A 24428-nucleotide genomic window follows, 5' to 3' on the forward strand; every position below is an offset into this window, starting at 1 on the left:
ATCTGAAGTGATGAGATCCTATCAACTCAGATATCAGAATATCAGTGAATACAGGCTTTCACCACAGACGAAATGGAGAATGTAGAAAACCCTTTCCTCCAAGCAGCAGCAGAGCAGTGGGGAGAAGAAAAGGCTGTGAGGCTGAGGGCACGAGAGCAGCATGCGGCTATGCTGTGCTCCATCACCTGCCCAATATATCCTTCATCTTTGTTGCTGCAGGTCACCGCACATGACTGATTCCAAAATACAGCCATGGATTAAGAGCTGGAGTGATTTATTTCCACACTTGAGTTTTAAGAGGGGAGCCGCTAAAACTGGACACTTACTACTATTAAGGGTTCAACAAATTACAGGGCACAAGGACAGAGAGAGAGAGACAGAGAGATGGCCATATTAACATAAACCTTTGTGCACACATTCCACCAAATTAAAAGAAAGAAACGAGAGGCAGTTGGGCACACTTGCACACTGCAGCTGTTTTATGGGGTCAAATCTGAAGATCATAACAAGATGTTGACAGTTTCAGATTGAAGTGGCTGCAATGACAGACAGACAGTGGCAGGGCGAGGAAGCCATGATCAAGAACTAGAGAGGTAATTGATGTTTTAGAGTGGGGTTATTCTCTGTGGTCCTTCATATATTACAACGGGGCCCAGGAAGCTACAATATTGCCCCAGACACACATGCGTATACACACCCATTCATATTTGTCTCTGACAAAATGCATTATTACCCTGTAACACAGAGCAGTGCAGGGTAGCACTGCCAGTTTTTATTAATAGCACCATGCCGGCTAAGAGAGGAGCAGATTGTGCTGCATCAGGAAGTGTTGCAGCTCTTTGTAGGCTGGTTCAGACATTTTCTTCTCATGAGTAGAGGTTGGAGTTATTACATTCTGACTACAGCGATAATGCAGTGTTAAGCCCAAAACAACTACATTTTTAATTCTCCTTATTAAAGGAAAAGAATATCATGCCACTTTATGAAGGCACAATGTATTAAGAGAAAATTTTAATACTGCACATTGTACAAGATCTGATCTTTAAATGGATGCATGCAAACACTCCCTTCCAAAATTATTTAGGATTATTAGCAGTACCAGAGGGCAATCATTAATGGTTGATTTAATATGGTATTTCATGCTTTCGATATTTACCTGTATAGTTGGTATACTGAGTTTGGTAAATTCCTAAACTCTCAGCAAACAGGTTTAATTTCAACCAATGAGAAATGCACTTGAGTTCAAAGGTTATAATAGCTGGTAATGGTAGAAACACAGGAAACAGGACAGTACCACTGTCCTTGTTCAGAGCTCCCAGTAGAACACCATTAAATTAACTCAGTATATTACCACGGACTGGTTCACTGCCCAATAATGGAGGCCACTAATGATTATTCACGTCTCAAGGAATTCACTTGGATGTGAATTTGTCAGCAACACACACAAACGTTTTTACTACAGACATCAGACTGTAACTTTAGAATTTAATGGAAATAAATGCTGCCTGGGCCAGCTAAAAGTGCAGATTTCCTTTTAAAATCTTTCCAAACCATTATAAAAACCATCCCATCCATATTACGGTAGTATTCAAGCTCTAAGAAACATTTGTGTGATTTGCTCTTACTAGTTTGCATTTAAATGATACAGACATTGCCATACTTAGTGAGAGCTAAGGTCTTTTGCTTTAAATCTTGGACCTTATGTAAGCATATAGGATGTATTCCATTGATTTATTAGGGTAATAAATTAGTTTTCTGTCTGCCATGATGAAATTTTGTAGAGCTGACAGTGTATCAGTGCCACTTTCTGCCCTTAGGGCATAAAGAAAATGAATGAATTTGTCATCCAGTGGCATTCAGGCACCTTTTTATTTATGAAGAGCTCCAACAATAAATTCTGAAATCAGAAGCTGCAGGTAGCTCCAACATTTCGATGATCACTACAAAGGCTGAATGATGTGTTTCATTTTACACTTCATAATGTTCTTTTCATTATACATTGAACAAAGGTAAGTCCCTTAATATGCATGTATTTTATATACATTACATGTGGAAAAGGTCAAATACAGCTGAGGAGAAGTGAGCCAAATGATAATGAAAAGTGGAGAAATGTGCCTCTGAGAGCCAACAACTAATTTCTGTCAGCCTGTGGGGTCCAGGGAACCTCAGTGATAATACTTGTGGGAGCAATTTAAATTCTCACCACATACACTGTAAGGTGAATGATTTATAAACACTGTCTTGCTCTCTCTCTCTCTCACGCACACGCACACACACACGCACATGCGCGCACACACACACACGTGGATTTGTTCAAACCCAGGATTAATTTCAGTTTATTTGGTCCAGAAAATTTGAGGGGAGAAAATCACTAGAAAATTGTTTCTCCTGACGTGATGTCGTTTGTTCAATACAGACTTCAGCGCTGTGGCAACTGTTTTATTTATATTTTTTTTAACAATGTCTTACCATTTGTCCAGGTGGACCAATTGCCCCCCTCTCTCCTTTCTCTCCAGCAACACCCTGTAAAAGACAAGGTGGTTACGTCTCTGCTGTTGCTGTGTTTTGCAGACCATTACCAAACATTATTATAATAAGGTGATTCCAGTAATCCTACAACACTTTCATTGTGAGTTGGGATAAGTAGGTGGAGTTCACTTTAAAACCTATAGTAGCATGTTGGTCAACATTTTTTGCGCTTTAGAAGTGATGCTTCATTGCAGGAGAATGTTTTTATTCCCTTAAATCATAAACACATTCCACCTCAACTGTTTGAGAGCCCTAATCAGCCACGCTTGCTTATACCAATGCTGTTGATATTATCATGTAATTACAGCACTTTTCCAAGACTGGGCACCTCTAACATTTAGCACTGCACTGTTTTTATGTACACAGCATGCAAGCAAATGCAGTCTTACAGGGGGCCCGTGAATAGACAGACCACTGGGTCCCTGGGGACCCGGTGGTCCTGGCGGTCCTGGAAGACCGGCGTCTCCTACTGGCCCTTGAGGTCCCTGTGAAAAAAAAAAAAAAATTATTTCAGTGTTTCAAGATTTGTCTTTAAACTTAATCTAACACACCCAATTTATTTTTAATCTCTTTGCGAAAATGTGTACAAGTTGACAACAAAACAAGATTGGTTGCTTTTCCATCTTGCAGTAATGTGTTGTTGCTTATAAGCCTCTGTAAATAATGACCTCTACTACAGGAAAAAACACAAGACCTGTGTTTGCTCATGTGTAATCCAGTTCTGCCAGTGTGGCCTTTTATGATTCAAGCAATTACAAGCAGCAGAAATTTCATAGACTCGTTCAGAAATGAGGTTTTTGATGAGGGTTGTAGACTGGTTCAGCAAACAGTGCAGCCAAAATATAACACTGGTTTTACACCCAGCTCGTATTAGTATTAGACTTTTCCAAAAGGCTAAACTTTGTGCTGAATGTTACAGGTGGATGGTAGAAGTTTAGGTTGCAAGCTTTTCAAAAATTACCACCTCTCTCAGCCAAAGTGTTTTAAGCCTCTAATCCTAGTTGGAAAGTTCTCTGTTCTTGGAGGTGAAGGTATGCACCGACATGCCGAGGTTATTAGTGATGTTTTTTAACAATGCTTGTTGCCTTGACATGAAGGCAGTGTGTGGGTGGGGCTTATTAACTTTAGCTGCAGATTCATCTCTCCAAACTCTCACAAGTTAAAGTTGGCTGTTTGAGGAAGGAGGTGGTAGGAGGGATTAAGATCTAAAAAATGGGATGTGGGATTAAGCTCTAAACTTTAGTTATATTATGTGAAAATTCCGAAATAATTATAGAACAACCGCCCACTCTGTCAGCTCATTACTGGGCTTCACCTTATCTTAAGTTGGAAAAAGGGCCTGAAGCAGATGGAATATAGATGGAATCTTAAAACTTAATGTGTAGAGAGGCGCTGCATTATACGAACCGTCAATCCTGGGTCTCCTCTGTCTCCTCTGGCTCCCCTCGTTCCTGGGCCTCCCTGAAGTAAGAATCAAACGTAAGCTGTCAAAACAGCATGTTTGTAAAATGTTCACTTACAAATACAGGAAACATGCAACAATAAAATGTAAAATCAATCTGCTCCATGTACACACTGGAATTCATCTTAAAAATGTCAGTATGACTGTAACTGCTTGTCTGATATGAGCAGGATATGAATTGATTTGGCCAATGCATGGAGGCCAACGCTGCTCTGTACTTCACACTGTCCCCCTGAGCAAAGTGCTTTATTGCACAGTATCACCACACCACAGCGTTGGTCTGGAGAAGTAAATCTGAGGCAGACTGCCACGACATGGATGTGAGGAGGGGAAATGTACACATCCGTGAATCACCGGTCCACTTAGGATACATCATGTTCCCCTGTTTGCTTAAAAATGCTTCCCTGGAGACTGAGGGTGATTCAAAACTGGGAAAAGTCTAGTTTAATTCATGTCTAAAAATAATTTTAAAAACAAATAAAATAAAAGTGTATTTAAATTGATTTGAACACAAAATAATAATTTACTTAGAAATTTTTTCACATCTGGGCACTGCACATGTTGATTTGAGCTCAAGCATATTGATGTAAAACTCACACTTTCAAAGTATTTTCTGTTTTTGGCTTGAACCTGAGTGAAGCTGCAGGAGGAACGGAAATCTAATGACATCATTATATTTGGTATAACTTTACTAAGTCTTTATTTTTACCATTTCAAACACAATAGTGGCTCTCTCTTTCAATCACTGGGTGCCCTCTAATAGCCTCTGCAATCAGAGTGCAATTAATGAGTCTAAATCTTTTACTTTTTAAATATTTATTTGCCTTAAAGGGCATTTTAACTCGTGGCTCCCTTCGCGTTCCACTTTTCTGCATGTGCTTTTGAGTTTCTGTGTTATGCTTTAGTGTATTTTTCTAATCCTTGAGTTTCTATATTTGAGGTGTCCTTTTTGTTTTAGTTTTGTTGTAAAATACATTACCTTATGTTAGTACTTGATGCTACTTTACAGTCACCAGTCCTCTGTGTTTATTTTAAGGGCTTCCTGCTTTACTTTGAAGGTCTGTTTTTTAACGATCTAATCTTGGATTTCATCAGTGTTTCTGTCAGATGTTTAAGTTAGTCCCAAAGAGCAACGGTTGAAAAGGAAGGCCGAGGCCTCAGCGATAAACACAATTGCATTATGTTAGCGTTGACTCCAAACTTCAATAATAAACAGAAAACAAACAGGGAAGGGCAGATGAAAAGGCATTAGGATGGAGAGATTTTGATCCCTTTAGCCTTAGTAAAAGAGATATAAGTGTGAATCAGTTTCTTTAATGCACGCCAAATCTTATCAAATTTATCAAGCAAAGGACTTTATTCACCTGAGCCAGAATAAACAGATTTTTTTTTTACATTTCATTTAAAATCAGTCCAAAAGAAACTGTCTCTGAAATATTCTCCAGATGTGTAAAAAACCAACTCTGTGATAATTCAATCAAATACATAGAGCCCACACAAGTGACATTTGGGGAAGGTGGGGGGGTTGTAAAAAGATTGCTGTCATGGTGAACATTTGTTAGCTCTTACTGGAGGTCCAGAGGGTCCTGGAGGGCCTTTGCTGTCCTGGGAGCAGGTACATGCATGAGGCAAGGGAGGGCACTGCTCTTCAACTCTCTGAAAGAACACATAAGTTCAAAGATGGTGACATTATTGCCACGTGCTTCTCATGTGTTGGACTCTCATCTGTCTGATTTACTGCGGGTATGAAAAGGTCTGTTTACGGTACATCTTCAACACATATTTAATGGACATTTTCAAATGAAGTTCATGAATTCATATAGAGAAAGCTCAACATTTTTCCATTTGTCAAACATTTCAGGAACAGTTATAAAATGTGAGTACTGCTATTAAATGTGTCTGCAGAGTCGTACTTTTCTGTGACACAGGCGTGCAAAGACCTGAGTGGCGCAAGAGTCAACAAAAACTGCTCATCCTCAATGTGCTCATTACATTTTTAAATGGAATTGCCTACCTGACCACAGGCACTAATGTTACGGCAGGTATTTGCAAGTCCTAATAGCCAGTCAGAAACTTTTCAAGTCGTTTAGCCTTAATTCTCAATTAATCACTCTGGTTCCATCATAATTCAGTCTGGGCATAAATACTATTATTGCTCTAATTAGCAGAGAAGAGGAAGGCTGTGTAGGAGTTCTGTAAGACTTCCTTACCAATGCTGGCAGTTCACAGCATTTATCTCTGCTGGCCCAGGAAGTACTGCAGATGATGTCAAACATCTGGAGCTGGAACTGTAAAAACAAGTATACGGTTTCACACAGGGTCTAAATTTACCAAACAGGGATTAAAGTATCAACACATTTGAAATTGATGTAGTTGATGATATTTTGAGAGAGTTTGTCTGCACAAGCGTTTATCATCAGCTGAGAATTGATGCACTGAGTCAGGCTAATGTTTGTGTCTGCTCGTCTTAAACTATAGGCCAGATTATAAATAAGGCCTTGGACTAGTATGTGGCTCATTTGTAAAGTTCATCAACATTAGCAAAAACAATTAAGACAATAATCTTCACCCTCTATTTTATAAGAAAGGTGGTTTCTTTAATAATCATTGTCAGGTAAAGATAGACATTCTGTGTAATCCTTTTGTCTGTCTAAAGGTCAGCGTGCACACATCTGTGACCAGAGGAAATTTTGACCGAACGGGTAAGTAATCAGTCTGCATTAAGAGCGCACTTAACAGTGACCCAGACAAAAATTTATACTGACTGGTGCGGAGCTGTCCCTCCTCCCTCTGGACCGAACCATCCTTCCCAAGATCTCCACTCCATCTGTGGTAATGTTTCCAGCAGCATTCACTGATTTCTCCCCAACCGCAGAACAATCCAACACAACCTTCACAGATGTCTTGCTGACGGTCACGTGGAGCTGCAGAGGAAACAGATTACAAGCAGGCGGAAGACGTCAGAATGTTTCCTGCAGCTTCCTGGCCTCTAATCAGTAATGATTTAATTAGTGTGACAGATTCCAAGTGGGTGTAAAACATTATGTTCAATCTGTGACAGGAGCCAATTTTCCTCTGGCTGATATTAACGTTTAATGTTGCATGAGAACAGCTAAGATACCACAGATGTGCACGGTCACATCTGGATCAGTCATTGGCCAAGAAGCCACCAAGTTCAAGAATTGTCCCAGACATTTTTTATGGAGGCTCAAACTATCGTAACAGTCAAACTGGTACATCTACCTGGTGTATGTAATTACAATAAATGGTGGCAGTGGGATTTTTTGTAATATGACAGTATTGTAATAGTCACGCTCTGTAAAAACAAGAGGTTTGATTGCGTGATTAGTACTGAAAATTTTAATTTCTGAGTGAAATTCCACAAATTTGCACAGAAGCAGTGCATAGATGCACATAAACAAGAGAGCGGGTGATTTTCTTGGCTGATTTCACTTCCAACTGCAAATGTGCTACGGTGACAATTATGATTTACTTTCTCTTGGAAATGATGATTATGTCAGCAGTAATGGGGCACAATCCAGACAAAGTCCTTGCCAGTGCACAGTCACAGTAATCTATTTTTTTTTAAAAAAGAAAAGAAGCACAGACGATAAACAATCTGCTAAATGCACATTTAGGTTCAAACTCTACTACTGTCTGACAGATCAGCAACATCTTTCAGAAACGCACTGTAATATTTCATTCACTGTCAGACTATGTTTTATTCAGCAATTTATTGTTAGTCCTTATAGTTGTGGGATTTAAGATGCATTAGGTACAGTTTATTTTCTAATCTTATCTCTGAAATATTGTGACTTTGCAAGTATCACACAAAAATTCTGTGTCAACTATTAATATTGAAATCTTGACTCCTAAAGTAAATAGTGTATGAGGTGAGGCGTACTTGTACGTCTCTTATGTTTGACATGTGATGTGATGTATTTAACTTTCCACATCACTGACAATAATCCCTTGACCAGGCCCAGTGACTGGGATGGGGCTTGGCTGACTGGAGACCATGCGTTGTTTGTGATAGCAGAGAAAAACAGAAGATTTGGAGAACCCTCTGTAGTCATGCGAAGAACACATAAACTCCAAAATGAAAAGCCGTTTGCGGCAGAGCTAACCACTGAGCAACCAAGCAGCACATATATTTATTTGTTATTGAGATCTTCCTCCGCTCCCATTTCCCTTCTGAATCCTGTTTTCAGTGTTTCACTCTCTGCATCCCTGTGCTTCACTGAGCAATGGCACATCCTGCAGGATATTCCTGCTTTCACACAAGCTGCTGTTTTATGGTAATCTCTTTATAAAAAGCACACCATCGTGCACAAGCACACGGACACTCATCTTATTCAGTTGTCATCCTGTCTGAACAGAGACAAACACATCCTTTTGCCCAGCAGTGTGCCGCAGCTGTTCCCCCTCTCAACAGTACTGTCATGTTCTCTAACATAAAGGCAGAGAAACAATGAAGATGATGGACAGCGGATCCCTGACATTTTGAAAAGTGAGATGAAGAAAAGTTCCCGTTTTCACAGCACAAAACCTGAAATACTGAAAACCACACAACAACGGCTCTACTGAGAAAACCTCCATGTCCGACAGGAGGAGTCGAGTAAAAACCCTTCAAAGCACATTTTATTTTACTCAAATTCAGCACAAGGCCACAGAACAACAATATGGAGTCATTTTGCCATCTCCAATCAATCAAAGCACAGAAAAGTGCAATAAAATGAGAGGTATTAATACAGAATGGAAATCTGTTGATCAAATGTGCTGTGATTAAAAATTCCTTTGCAATAATTTCTATATTTACCATAGAGCTGATATCTTTATAGAACTAATGACAAAAAAGTTGCCTTTATCCTTGTAAAGTAGAGCACTGTAAAGTAGAGCACTGTAATCATGAGGAAACATAAAGCTTGACTCCCACAGAACAATACAACAGTTTTAGAAAAAGGTGCAGGAGTGGAGGCAGGAAGGAGGTGGACAAACATTACCTGCACACACTTCATATCACATCAGCTCTGACAAGTCGAGAGGAAAAACGCTGCTCCAGAGACACTGGATTCTACCCAACAGACTCCACTAAAAACAATAAAACGCTAGTGCATTTTATTTTTCTTTCTCTACAGCTTGGTTTAAAATTCACTGTCTAAACAAACTTCTGCTTTTAGACTTACAAATGTATCTTAACATCAAATTAGTCATATTTAACTAAATTATGCTGATGTCTAATAAAAGTTGATGAAGTGATTGTAACATTCTGCTTCCAGAAAATGTTTGAAAAATGCTGTTAGTAGCAGAATATGTGTAAATCTTACTGTAATAAATCCTCTAGTCTGACACTTTCTTAAGCACATGTTTACCTTGTGGAAGCTGCCATGGAAGAGTTTTTTGATTTCATTCCCTTCAAATGTGACAGTCTGGAACTCTCCTTTAAAATTATGGTTGAAGAACGTTAGCGTTTTTCCAGAGTCTGTGGGGAGAACAGACAGAGGTGAAGGACAGAGGCAAGCATTAGGATGATTATTTCTGGTTCTTGTTAATAGTCTAGTAGATTTTAGGTATTCTGCCCAATTATGAGCTTCATCTTTGATGTGCTACCACATTGCTTGTTTCATCCAACTAAATACTAAGAGCAGCCAGAGGCCTTTGTTATTACATATTTGTTCTTTCTCCTTTGACTTTGTCATGGCTATTTAAATTACCACCCTGAAAAGCCCTCTCCAAGGCTTATCAGCAGGCAAAAGTTAATAAGTTCCTCTGTATTCACACGCGGGACAGGGACTATATATGGCTAATCGCACTTACTGTCCAAGATCAGTCCCACCAATGGCTCATTACTCTGGTTGAGGATTTCCCACAGAGCAAAAGGTTCCTGCGGGGTCTCAGGAAGCAGGCGGAGCATCATAGAAATGGTGTAGTCCGATGGTAAACCTTCAGGATGCAGGTACCTTGTAGACACACAAAACAGGAAGGAATTTTAAAAGTATCTATTACTTCAGGTATTCTTAGCTTTTGTGAAGGAGTTTAGAATATGTTAGGTTACCAACAATAACCTTTGACTAAAGGCAGATTTGAATAGCACACTTGAAATATATAATAAGAAATGTAAATAACGATAAAATAAATATACACTGTGAACTCTGACTTTAGTTTTGCATCCATGGAGTACCTGAATTTATTTTAAATTCCAATTTTATGAGAAAGTGACGGAAACTCTGTATGTATAATACATGAGAGAGAAAATCCAGTTTGGCACAGCATCTACATCGCTGGATCATCCAACATGTGTGTCATCTGCTTTGCATTGATGGTCTTTGAACAGCAGCTAATATAGTTCAGATGTTATGAGTGGGACTTGCACCCTTTTGCCCTGAACAACCAACACACAAAGACCCAGCTATCATATTCAGGGTGAGGACCTTTCATTACTCTATGCCAGCTGTTGGCTAATGATTTCATTTATCTAACTAACCGTACCGGTTTGTTGGATAAATTTCCTAATTAAGGGTTGCTGTACAAGTCATTTGTTGTATTAAAACGTTAGGTCTACTAAAAGGCAGATGATTACTTTGTAGGCTGTGACACTAGTGCGTCACGATGTAATCTGTAAGATGGGAAGCTGTTGAAAGATCCCGGCTCCAGCGAAACTCCAGGGATGGTGCTGTACTCCTTCTCAACAAGACCAAATTTGCCCATCATCCGAAAACCTGAAAGCCAAATCATCAATGTGATTAATGCAATTGTGGTTAATGTTGATCAGTTAAGAGAAGTGACCATTGGAATAAATGAGGTGTTCTTCTTGCCATCTCCCACTTACCTGCTATTGTGTTTCCACTCATCAAAACAGACGGACAAGCTGAAGGAGAGAAGAGCCTCTTAGTTGGGTAAGTTTTCAAAAAAACCTCTTCATCAGTCATTCTCCCCGTCGAGCGTCATTTTCCCATCTGATATTTCTGAACATTTTCCCCCTCCTCCTCCCATACACTCTGTTTTAAACACACTGCGAGGTTTCTCACTGGCAGTCGCAGCCTCGCAGACAAAGGTAATGAGCTGCTCCTCTATTTTCTTCACAGCGTCCAGATCATCCACAAAGAAGACATGCCGATCACTGGGTTTGCTGGCAATATTCACAAGCTCTCCGTAGTCTGCATCCGCAAAGCCAATGGCAAATATGATGTAGCCTGAAAGTGGAATTCACATAATCAGAAATGATTAAAGGCAGTCAGTAAAACCAATGTTTATTATTTAAAAATAAAATGACATTCACAGTGTTTAAACCACCATGTTCTCAGTACAAATTTTAACATATTGTTTTATTTAATGTGATAGAAGGTTTGGTTTAAAAAAATACCCACCATCCATCTGCATCTCCTTGGACACTTTGTTTACATCGTCTTGCGAACGTCCATCCGTGAGAACAACCAGGACTTTGGGAACGCCTCTTCTCGCTCCAGCCTCTGAGGAGAATATAGACTCCTTTACGTGTTTGATGGCTCGACCTGAAAAGAAAACACCAATGGTATTAGTTTGTTTTATAATGGATTTGTTTTTGATGAAGACTGGGACTGTCTGGCATATCGTTAGTTTCCAACATCTTCAGGTGCACAACCAGGGTCCATTAGCTCTGTGGGTACTAACCAACACTCATATAGCATCTTCAGGTGAACATCCCTCCTATAAGTAACAATATCTATTGTTACTCTGCAGCTGATTGTAAACATACATTACTTAAAACATATTTAACGAATTGGGTACATTGAATTGTGACTAAAACTGCAATGCTTTAAATGGAAACAAAATTCTGATGGATGGGACCAATCAAAAGGCAGAAGACTATCTACAGAAAGTTTAAAGCAGATGAGCTCTTGACAAGCGAGTAGGTGGCTAACAAATTTAATCAGTCAATCAAATTTGTCTAGACAGCTCTGAAATGTTTCAAGACCCTCCCACAGGTGGCATCAATGTGTTCTTGTCATCCAAGTACTTGTTTATGTGGGTCATTATTGTTCTCCTTCAGCCTGAAAGAGCAATTCATTCAGCTATAGCTACTCATCATAAATGCACTTTTATTGTTTTTTAAATCCTGTTTGAAAATGTCACTGTTTGCTAATGAGCACAACTACACTATGACTACTGTAAAAAGCAATGAAATGTAGCATTTTTTTGCATACCTCACATATTGAGCATACTTATAATCATACGTGCTGTAGCTCAACTGCTAATTTAAACCTGACCTTTCCATAATTAAACAGAAAACCATTAAACAGACTACCATTAAACCTCTCAAGTCTGAGAGTTCTTTATCATCCTCTTATTCCTGGGAGTTTAAGCACATGTGAGGGTTGTGGTGATATAAATATTAACTGCGTAAGGTGTTCTCCATTTGTCAGTAAATGAAATCATGACGGCCTTTTTCAGCTTCTTTTTATCCGGGCTGTCATTGATGAAAAACGAGTGCTTGGCCTGTAAAATGGTCTCTTGTCGGATAGCTGCCGGTGATACATCTGTTTCTACACTGTCCTCTGATCACACCGGGAGAGACTGGATTTACAGCAGCTACTCAAGCATGAAGACATAAACAGGATGGACACAAGGAGAGGTGAGACAAGACAAGAAGGTGTTGGGCAGATGGTGTTTAAAAGGAGGTAGGCAGGTGGGGGGTTGGAAAGTGATACAGCTTATATGGGAAGAAAATGAACAAAAGGGAGGAAAAATCCACGAGAGGATTATCAATGATGTGTTTTGCTTTTGTGAGTCACGTTTGGCCTTTAATTTCACAGTTATAGCGAGGTGGAACTGGAAAAAAGGAAAGAATTTTACAAAAAAAATGTCTTAAGACCTTTTCCTTCATGTTCTAGCTTAAATCTGTTAAGTGAATATTATAGAATCTTATTAAAAGTGCGCAAAGATAATGTTTAACAAAGATTCTTAACAGACAAAATGATAGAAAATGTCAGTATCCTAACTTCAATGTAGTATCTATTGTACTTTTCACCTTTTAATTCTATTGGTTTTGTTTAATTCTCTTGCTGACACAAGTGTTACAGAGACACTACAGTATATAAAAAGTAAATGTATAAAGATATCAGTATAGCTGCAGGGTTTTGTGATGTCAGCAGTCCTACCCACCCAGATAAATTTGCCAGAGTCTTGGAATCAAAATGACATAAAGCTACAGTATTTTTACAGGAATAAGAGGGAGATTTGTGAGAATAAGAGCAATAACTGCTTGTAATGAAAGGTTGATATTTAAGAAGAGAAGAAAAGAGCTGCAGGGCTGTAACCAAAACTCAAATCTGAAAAAAAGCCAAGTAAAAGGAAATTTTTATCTCAAAATTCAAGGAAGGTAGAAAATGAAAGTAAGTATATATGTCCTCAGGAGTTAGAGTTAGGAGCAACTTTATTGCCTGCTGGTTCCAACATTAACGCTGCACTGTGATCACAAGCAAACACAGACGAAGAGCTCTTGAACTGATATCTGTTGAGGAACAATGTCCTGTCACATAGGTAATGTTGTACATTAAAATGCTGTCCACACCTGTTTTCGTGTTTCCTCCTTTGTAGCTGATCTTCTGAATTGCTTCCAGCAGAGCCTCCTTGTTGCTATGGGAACTCAACTGGAATTCTGTCCGAGCATCGTCGCTGAATTGTGCGATGGCCACCTGCAGAGTGTCGGGAAGATAAAAATGTTTCATTGATTAACTTTAACCTAACCTTTGGAATTTAAAAGTTATTTAAAATTCCACTTCAGCAGTGATTAAACCATTAAAAAAAAATCCTGCTGTCTCCTTTTAAGAGAATGAAATGGAAAACACAATACGGCCGAGGGAAAACTTTTACTTTCACCTCCACTTAAAATTAATTCTTATCCTTGGGTAAAAACAATTAATGATTGAAAAGGAAATGAGATTCTAAGATTTCCTATTATTTTAAATGCCCTTAAATAAAGACTTCACAATATAATTACCAGCAATAATATTAGTCTAAATTCCACTCACATCTAGTTTGTCTGTGGAGGTTTGTTTCTGTTTCCTCAGAGAGCAAGTGGCCAAATTAGCCTACAGCTCACACAGCTATAAAGTTTATGCATTTAAGACAAATGTGTGCACTTAGCATTTAAATCCCCAATATTTACCTCATTACCACCTACAACTTCTGTATCTATTCCAAACGGTAATGGCAGTTACACAAATTGGGCTGTGCTGAAACAGCAACAGTGATTACCACACGACTTGAAATGTGAGGCGAAAGTTCGTGGTAAATGACCCAACAACAATATCACCGCAGTAGACCGTCCCTATAGGTGAAAACTCACTTATATCTCTAAACAGTATATCAAAACTAGAATCACTTTAATTGGCTTGCTGGGCTATCATTACCCCCAGACCGCGAATGGGGCTACTGTGGCAAACAGCAGTCTGTATTTAACAGCAAGCTCTATTCAATGCAAGCCAACTCTCTCACACCCAGTGTTTTGCTTTTGATAGTTGATTGCTGGGGGGTGGGGGGGTACAAACTGCTTAAAGGTAGGGAAATCAAAGAGTATGGTGTAACACGCACCGCCGCTGTATGACAAATGAAAGAGCTTAGCCCCACTGACATATTGGACACAAAAAGGCATCACAACAACAAATCTAATGACTAATGTTTTCTAGTAACTGCTCATTTTTATGTGAAACAAATGGCCAACATGTTGTTTAGCCATGAAAACACCTCGTCTCTTTTCCTGTTTTGATGCATCTATATTTGGCAGCAGCAGCAGATGACCCACATTTATACTTCATCACAAAAAAGGTCCTCAAGTTCCGCGTGTCTAAATTTCCCCAGACCAAAATGTTTATAATCTGCAGCATACACATTTACTTCCAAATGTGGATCACTGATTGCCCAGTGAAAATGTTCTGAACATAATAATAACAATAACAACAGCAGCATGATGTTGCAGCTTAAAAAGAAGCAACTAGAAGAGGATCATCTCAGAGTACTAAAGGGACCGAGATAAACAAAGACAAAATGTTCACATCAAAGATGGCACTATAAGGATAACAGCAGGTATGGTTCGTTATAGAGCAAAAGGTATTTATCATCCATTAACCAATTCATTCATCAATCCCACCTCTGAGTAAAAACAGACTTTAATTTGATCACAAACTGTTCATGTAAATGCAATAATCTGGTGGAAAAAAGTCCATTTTGTATTTTGTTTGTAAAAAATAAAAGTGAAATCCTCCCTGTACATAAAGGACTACAGACAAAAGCTTTCTGAAAATTAGAGGTATGATAATAAGTATAAAATTAAAGTGTGGCACCCTAACTCACCTGGGTTCCATCTGATCCAATCAGGTCAAGCGAGCCCACGGTGCTGTGGAGAAAACGGGTGATCTTCATGAAGTTTTCATCTCCAATAGACCAGGATCCATCAACAAGGAACACCAGGTCAGCTTTGGCCTCTTTACACACTAGACAGAAAGTTACGGGAGAGATACATGTAAATACCCTTAGCTCGGATTCAAATTTGAATCTGCATTTAATAGTTATTTCAGTCTTGAGCGGTAATTAGCTGCTTAATATACTCAAGCTCAAATAAATATCAATTGTACAAACCGTTGTAATTATGTATTTGCTGGAAATGATAAATGCAGCAGAAGGGCCTTAGATTAATTTTACAATTTTTTTTCACACTTTTTACGAGAAAAAGGACGCAACAAATTGTTTAAATCTCCATTTTATATCTTTCCACATTGTTTCTGTGTACATTTTCCTTCCTTCTCATTCATATTCCTCTTCAAGCAGCAACTGCCCCACTTTTTGTATTCTCTGCAATCACTCCCAGTAGACATGTATTTTCCTCTGTAAAGTTGTGGTTTTAACAAGTTTTCCACTTTCTGCAAACTCCCCCATTGAGGACCAGAAAAAAAACCTGATTTATTTTATTTTTTTTAACTATTAATACAATTTTCCTTTATTTAGACTCGTGAGTACACCAAGGCAGGCCTCATTTATAGCGCAGATGAGCAAATAACAGATCAAAACCAAACAAATAAAATAAGATAAAGCAGAACATGATGGGATGACAATAATCTTGGTGATAATAGAATCAAAGGTGGATGCAATTCTATCCACAAAAAAGATACAAACATTTCCAGTGTTGGGTTTGCTGACATTTTTTTTATTGTCTCCGTTTCTGCTGCACTTTAACTTCTTGCCTGTTGACCCCACCATCTCTCTCTCCTCATGTTTGTGCTCCGACTCTGCATCTATTTGCTTTTGGGGCCCTTCCCATCATACTGTTTATTTCAAATCCTCTTTTGCTCTTTGACACGTGTGCACCTCTTCTCTGACTTTGACTGCGCCGCGATTAAAGGTTGCCTGTCGTTCCAGATGTGGGCATCAGTCTGACAAAGGTCACAAACTTAAACCAAAATGCTTACAGGCGTGCCCAGCGTGTGTGTCCGTTCCTGTCTGTAGGGTCAGTTCTTTTACCTGAACTCACCAGACAGGAACGGAGGTTTGTCTTAGCAGTAGGTTAAAGAGCCTCTCTTTGTTTTCAGTGTTTAAAATAAAAATAAAAAAATAAAACATTTTTGGTTTTGGGTTCAGTTTTGTTAAATGTGTTTCTCAGAAAAATATATTTTTTTGTGTCAACATAAACAACATACAGCTGTTAATATTACAGCTTACGTCTAACCGTGAATATACAGGTGCACACTGCATTTGGAGAGAAGGACCTGACTGAACAAAGGTGATTGAAGCTGCAGTTTTTTATCTTATCTTGACATAATAAAATTTTAATTGGATTTCTAATATGCGGATTTCTCCTGAAGGTCTCGTCTCCTTCACCATATCTGCACAACTTGAAATTGGAACAGAACATCTCCGCTCTTCTTTCCCCCTTGAGATCATACCTTTTCCAGTCAAATGGAGCAGAATGCTTCTCTTTTGTTGACTGCAGCAGGTGTAAGTATAACAATACTATCATTACAGTATTTGTGTTCAACTCTTGCTCACCTTCCTTAGGTGGGGGGATGGTGGGTGGGGGCTCTGTGGTGGGTGGTTCAGTAGGAGCTTGAGTGGGGGCTGGCACTGGAAGAAACAACACGCATAAGCAAACAACGCAATGTCATTGATCACAACTGCAGTGGCAAGTGGCACCACCATCAGGTTTATCTGCTGACCATAGAGACAGACAGACAGACACACACACACACACACACAGACACACACACACACATACACTTTCATCAGAACTTTAACAGAAACAATCTACTCCAGTCTGTATTTACAATCTACTGCATTTTCAATGCCACATTCTTTGATGCGAGAGGGGGGCTTTTCAACTGAATCAGAGAAAATAAAGAACCCCAGAAACATGGGTGAATGCCCAGAGATGGAGCACAAAAGGGAAAATAGTGTCCAAATGAATCTAGTGTCAAGAAACACACACAAGAGTAATGTAATATACTATTGTTTATGACATACATGTCATGTCAGTGATGGAAACAGAAGGTCCCTCTGTGTCTTGCATCCCCGTGCGAACACTGATCTGGTATTGGCTGCTGGGCGTGAGGTCATAAAAGCATTGCCTGGAGGCACCACTTCCCAGGGTCACTTCCTGCTTTTGACCATCTAATAAGAAAAAAATTACAGGTTGTAGGACCAGTTGATTAAGGCAAAATGATCACAATGGACCTCAACTCTCAATACACAATTCAGATTTCAAATTCAAGTAAAAACATTAACAATAGTCTTTCGTAATGGGATACTAAGCAACTGTTTTAAAACAGGCTGGTAACTTTATAGTGAAGTGAGGTAAAATGATGCCAAGAGCACAAACTCAGTGAGAACACTACAACGGTATGACAACACATGATTTATGGTTCAATCTACTGCAAATGTTTTGACACCGTGAGCGAGGAAATATGGCTTGATCTATTTTGCCTTTTGCATTAAAAGCTAAGGGGTAAATAATCAATAAAGACAGATTCACATCACTATCAAAACAACTGGGATTGAAACATAAAACAAACTACTGGAAAACTACTGCTATTAAATATTAAACATAAACAAATCAATTGATTTATGAAAGATCAAGATAATTGCCTTTTCCATTAAATAAGGATTAAGCCCAGTTATATGGACAGAATGGTCAATATAATCAAGCATTTATTAGCTGCATAGTCTAATTTTATTTTCAAATCCATAGGTCACTCTGGAAAGACAACTTACCCCATGGCACCATGGCTAAACTTCAGCAAAACTTTAAAATCTGACAGCGTTTAGGGATCTTAATGTCACTACCTGAATTACAGCAAATGTCTAAACTGCAAAATATCAATGTTTTTCACAGACCAGGGAAACACAGAGAAATAAATAGAAAATAAAGAGCCTAAAATTAAAGGGGAACAGATGTCCTCCGTCTGCCTCCCTTTGCTGCCTGTGTTCTGGATAAAAAAGCAATAAAAGGCAGAGCTGCTTCACCCGCATGATTCCTCGAGTAAATGAGAAACCTCGGACCATCTGCTTAACTCGCACCTGCCTGTAAGGTGTGCAAGAGATGCGCACACTTTGTCTTTATTTACAGGTTCCAAGGATCAGAGCAGTTAAGTTGAACTTAACTCACTTTTGTTAAGCCTTAATCTACTTACTGAGTGGAGAATGTATGGAGACTCTGTACAACGAGGCCTGTCGAATAGGTTGCCACTGCACACACATGCTGTCAGGCCGTACCTGGTATGTTGATAAACCAGAGACACCGAGAAACACTGAAATAAAAAAAGACACAAAGATCAGCCTGGAAGTCTGACAGGCAGCACCACAAACCACCACAAACACAACACAACATAAAGTGTCTGCGGATTGGAAACCTTTTGCCAACTCCCGTTAAAATGTACTTTACATTTAAGATAGAAACTTGTCTCGTTTTTATTGTGTGCTAAAAACCTTCCACCAACCAACTGGTTCTGCTGTAAAAATGAAGCTTTGCTTGGAGCTGCCAGACTTTGAGACCCACCCACAAAGTGTTGGGGTTGGACCTGCTAAAGCTAAGAACCGCATGCATTTAAAAGTCTTCCCCAAACTGTATTCATTAAAGATGTTTTACATCTTTTTCAACCAAACCTCTCCTTTTTTAAAGCTGAGTCTGGTTTTACAGAAGCAGCTGTTGGGTAAAGACAGTAAAATGGCTTTTCTATACAACACACACACACACACACACACACACACGCACACACACACACATGCCTTAAACATCTCTGCCTTTGTGTGATAACTTCTCAGTATGAAGTCCTATTTCTATAAGTTTCAAAAAACATATAGTACAAATGTAATTTTCAGATAGTTTTGTGACCTTTTGTTCTTAGACTTAAATGCTGCACTTTTGTTTTAATTGCAGCCATTGTTAATAACATTAAGCAAGAAAGTGTCTATATGGCCAGTGAAATGCAGTGTGTCTGTCTTTGATAACTTCAGAACTAACTCAGCATGTCACCGCACATAATTGTTATGGATCGATTAGGCTGAAGAAGTCAAACAATTCTGAAACAGTTATCTAAAAAATGCACAACTTATCCAAATGAGTAAAATGTGCAAACATATTCAATTCAATTCAATCTTTATTTATATGGCACTTTTCATACACTGGGTAGCACAAAGTGCCTCACAAAGGATAAAAACAACAAAGAGAAACAAGATATATTAACGCTCACTGGTTAAAGTTAAAGCAAATTAAAAAAGCAATAGCATTACTTTGGCTTTGGTGTTTGGCAAAAGCCAACGAGGCTCGAGGCAGTGAAAGTTAAGGAAATAAAAACAATCGGAGTTTGTTTGGAGCCAAGATTTTAGTGTATAATGGGCAAATTAACTTCCTACAAGTCTGCCTCCTCAGTTTTGCATCCTCTCTTGCTGCTTTTTTTTTTTTTTTTTACCTTTTATGAACATTTGTTATTCTGATGGGATTTTAGACAAATGTGCCTTTTGCACCAGTGCACACATATTTTAAGCTGTGACCATAAGGCTGCTGCTTTACACTAAATATTGCTCAACGTCGACAAAACCGTCATTCTACTCCGGAGAAGGCAGGCATGCAAACTTTACCAAAAACATGCATTTAAACACACAATAGCACTGCTCTGGGCATTTGTTTACATACCTTTTTACTTTTTCCTCATTAAAATTTAAAGTCATCAGTTAAAATGACTTAACTAGTCATGATTTTTCTTTTTCGTGCCGCAAATAACTGCCTGACTATTATTGCCTGACTGATTTACTAAAGTCAGTATCGGAAGTCAGACAAAAATCCTTTGCATTCGTAGCTAAAGTGTTTTTTAAAAGACGGTGTGATGTAAAGGCGATATGTGCAAACATTCGACTCTGTACACAAACTGAATAGGATGTAGACCCACAGTAATTTCCACTTTCACTTCTGCGTGTCTGAATTTTCAGACACCGTATTCTGATTCATTTTCTCACAATCAGATTGAGGAAGTACCCTTTAGTGGACCCTGCACACATAAGAGCACTGCCTACCACATAAAGTGCTCTTGAGGGAAAACAATTTAATTTCATGCTATGGTCCTCAAGGTACCAAGACTTTGAGTCCACTTTCTGGAAGGCTTAATTTACTGGTGCAACGATGCAAGTTGGCTCCCTTGGTAATGTAATATGGAATGTAGCGCATCTAGGGAAATATGAGGCTGTATTTTCCTGATTATGATGGCAGATGCCCCCTTAATAATAAGATTTTTTTTTCTAATTCAATGCAACAAATGTTAATGTATCTGTGCACTGTCAACACCTTGTGTCTGTTTTATACCTAAACTTTCTCTTTTTAATGAAATCACCTGTCATCATTGACAGACAATTATGGTGTGAAGGAGTTGTCAGTTATGCAACAGTGGCATGATTAAAGGAGAGATGAATGGCACTCCAGCACAGCACTGACCCAGAATGTTAAATTATGCATGAATGCATTTGTCAGTACACACATTGTGTCTGAATTGTATTTGTCAACTTTGTCTTATAAAGTTAAGGCAAACAGCTTTAACAGGAAGAAGGAAGAATCTGTTTTTTATTTGGCACATGAGAATTTGGTAAGATGATTCTGGCCACTGAGAAACTAAGCCTAAAAGACAACAATCAATTCTAAAGTTGCGGGTGACAACCATTACAAAGACATTTTTTGATAGACAGTGATGCAGAACTCCCAGGAGATTAGGTTTACAATGAGAAATGCAGAAACTGACAGATGCATGCACACAGAGCCGTACAAAATACACACTCCTGACAGTTAATCTCTCCCTAACTACGTCCTTCTCCCGCAGTCTATTTGCTTTAGATGAAAAAGACGGAAAAGCTTTCATTAAGTCATACTGCACCAGCAGACGGCAAATTTAAATGCAAAAGCATTGTTCGCACTGGCTGACTACTAAAGTCCCAGTAGTTGAGAGCGTATAGCCATTTTCCTTCCTTTCCTTTGCTGCCACGTCCTTCTAAAGACATGCTGTCCTTGGTGGCAAATTTAGACTTAAGTTTCAATCAGGATGAGTTATCAATTCAGGATTACCTTCCACACAAGAAATGACATGACAAGGAAAAGCATTGTGCAATTAGGATAGTAAAAATAAGGTTGTATGAGGACACTTACATGTCTTGGCATTCACCAGCAGCGGTTCACTATCTCCCGTAGGGTAGGACGCTGTCAACTGAACATTGTACTCGGCCCCAGGTAGCAGGTTCACAAGGACTACAGAGTTCACATCTTCACCCACTGTTGTCTCCAACATTGGCTCTGGAACTAAGAACAACCACATGAGAGCAGACAGACAGTGAAGAGGAGCTAAAACGGGCTGCTGATGTAAATAACAATAAAAGAAAACAAATAGAAATAAAGCAATAACTGAAATAATAACTGAAATATTGCTAAGAACATTAGCCTGGTTCAGAACACATGGTTCAAATTTAAGCCTAAAAATATAGCTCCTATTTTACACGTGGATGAAAATAGGCACAAAACATTAGCTACTGAAGCAACACTGTTCTCAGCGCTTATATATTTGATGTGTGCTACTCATGAGTGAGAGGGCTGAACATTTTTCCTAAGAAATACACCATGAGCCTTAGTCTGTCTTTCAGAGATGATGAATTGTGAGAGTTGAACACCAACAAAAGCTTAATTATCAGTTCTTTCAAGTGAATAGCAATCAAGTGAAGAAAAGAACAAGAATGCTGCTTATTTGTATACCGTAGACGGGCTGGTAAACAATCCTGTAACCAACTGTAAGTGACTGAGGTGGATCCCATGTAACCTTGAAGCGGTTGTACCACTCTTCTGATATACGGAGATTTCCAGGAGACAAAAGCGGCACTAATGAGACACAATCATAAAGTTCAAGGTGATAACGGACCAGAGTAAATCACACCACTTCATAACAAGGTGCCAAGTCTCCTCCTTCTTGTCACTCTTACAGACAAAATCTTTATTCATCAATGATTAGATGTATGGGATCAAAGATACGCAGCTTTCTGTTCTTGTTCTAGAAAACAATTTAGAATTTAAAATCAAGGAAGCTCAACAATTCTAGACTCCATAAATCAACATACTTTGTCTAAATAGTGCCAAAATCACATGAATCAAAAGGTTTTTCATTCATTCAAACACAGAAAATACAAAAGCGTGTCAGAGTGTATGACGAATATTCATAAATTCTGCTTAATTACTATGCTGGGAAGGGTTTTTATTACCAGTAAGTAGGCCCTTTTCAAGATTACCTTCACTTTAATAGGTGACATATTTCATCTGACATTTTAATTTTCAGTAGAACATGAAGACAACTGAGATCTCATGAGAGGTAATCAAGAGAATAGTTTGGGAAAATCAATTAGACCTGAGCAAAATAATTGTCGTCTCATTAATGAAAGCAGCCATTTTAATTATAAATGGTCTTCATTACGACAATTAGGAACACGCCGGTATTTGTCATGGCTTTAATTTACATTCTCGTTCAGGAATATAAATGAACATGGAACTAATGCAATGCAAATGAATATTCAGACTGCAACAATCTAATTTATTTCATTTTTGGATTAATTAGCTTTCCTTTTTTCTGTGTGTGGGAGCTGCACCATAGGAACTTACTGAAAGTGAATCACACCGGTAAACTATTTGGTAGAATATTTTTGTTGTGTTGCAAGTTAGTGAGTCTTACACGTGGCGCCGAGTGCTGAGGTGCTGATGCCGTCCTGTCCATCTGTGTATACCGGAGTGACCGTCACTTTATACTGAGTGTCTGACAGTAATGACCGAAGCACTGCCCTTCTCTGACCACCTGGAACTAACAACTATTTGCACACACACACACACACACACACACACACACACACACACACACACACACACACACACACACACACACACACACACACACACACACACACACACACACACACACAGAAACATTTGAAGAAGTTATGAGAAGAGACATTTAAAGCAATGAATGACTTCGAGTCACTTGGGACTAAGTTTACTGCAGCCAGGTGGATCGTTAGCATAAAAGTCTTACACAAGCAAACACACTAGGAAGACTAAAACCAAGAGTTGTTTTTTTGTTGGTTATTTACTGAAACAAAGTTCTTACAGAATGCAAGATTCAACATCCATCGCTGCCATGTTTTAATTAGCCACTGGCTAAGCTGACGCATTTTCTGCACTTGAGCACCCAATGTATTGCTCTGTATAGTGATTAGCATCTTGGCAGTTTATTTTTGATTACACAAAGTAAAATTTGCATCGAAAAATCTATTAATTAATTAAACGATCGTATGTTTGCCTTTACATGCCATTTTTGTGTTTCTTCATGCATTTTCCTTCAATATCTAACAAAAGTCTTGGTTACCTTTCCCCAGCCTATGTTGTTGCCGTTTTTTTTATTATTATGTCATTTTAGTAAACAAGTGATGTGTTGTGTTCCATAATGTGCATTCTGAAAACAACAACATGTCATAACCAGTGAGAAAGAAGCAAATCCTCTCCGACATTAGAACTCAAACGCACGAGGGTTTCTCTTGCATTACAGTTTGTTCAGAGTGACATGATTTCAAGCTTAAAGACTCTGTATACAATTAGTCATTCTGGTTCGGACCGGTTTTAGAGTGAGAAACCATTAGACAGCCACAAAAATCTCAGGTGTCCATATCATGATGATGGAACACACAGATTCCTGGCATGTACGAGCCTGTCCCTGCTGTCTCATTTGCCCTCTATCTGTGTCTTACACGCATTGACAGGTGAACAAAAAGAAGAGATGCAACCACAATCAACCTTTATCTAATAGCCAGTGGACAGGGGTGTAGCCTTTCCATTTTTAAGCTCTCCTTTTATTTTTTTCCCTTTTCTACTTCATTCTGTTTCTTTTGCACACTGCTGCTCTCC

The 24428-nt window shown here is 38.8% G+C and overlaps 1 protein-coding gene across 4 annotated transcripts in view; it reads right to left on the reverse strand.

The window, feature by feature from the left end:
• The window catches only part of col14a1a (collagen, type XIV, alpha 1a), a 63871-nt gene that overhangs the window by 10257 nt on the left and 29186 nt on the right, over positions 1-24428 (reverse strand). For all 4 annotated transcript variants that reach the window (XM_011605511.2, XM_011605509.2, XM_029838423.1 and 1 more), the window contains 20 exons: positions 23206-23338; positions 22242-22364; positions 21645-21794; positions 18649-18765; positions 17483-17629; positions 17012-17086; positions 15323-15462; positions 13542-13665; positions 11359-11502; positions 11020-11184; positions 10821-10859; positions 10572-10710; positions 9809-9951; positions 9364-9473; positions 6757-6915; positions 6202-6279; positions 5561-5647; positions 3937-3990; positions 2919-3014; positions 2470-2523 (listed from right to left, as the gene is read on the reverse strand). In XM_011605511.2, coding sequence (XP_011603813.2) covers positions 2470-2523; positions 2919-3014; positions 3937-3990; positions 5561-5647; positions 6202-6279; positions 6757-6915; positions 9364-9473; positions 9809-9951; positions 10572-10710; positions 10821-10859; positions 11020-11184; positions 11359-11502; positions 13542-13665; positions 15323-15462; positions 17012-17086; positions 17483-17629; positions 18649-18765; positions 21645-21794; positions 22242-22364; positions 23206-23338 — 2277 coding nt within the window. The remainder of the gene's footprint in view (positions 1-2469; positions 2524-2918; positions 3015-3936; positions 3991-5560; positions 5648-6201; positions 6280-6756; positions 6916-9363; positions 9474-9808; positions 9952-10571; positions 10711-10820; positions 10860-11019; positions 11185-11358; positions 11503-13541; positions 13666-15322; positions 15463-17011; positions 17087-17482; positions 17630-18648; positions 18766-21644; positions 21795-22241; positions 22365-23205; positions 23339-24428) is intronic.

This window comes from Takifugu rubripes, chromosome 7, assembly GCF_901000725.2.
Source record: "Takifugu rubripes chromosome 7, fTakRub1.2, whole genome shotgun sequence".
Taxonomy (NCBI): Eukaryota; Metazoa; Chordata; class Actinopteri; order Tetraodontiformes; family Tetraodontidae; genus Takifugu; species Takifugu rubripes.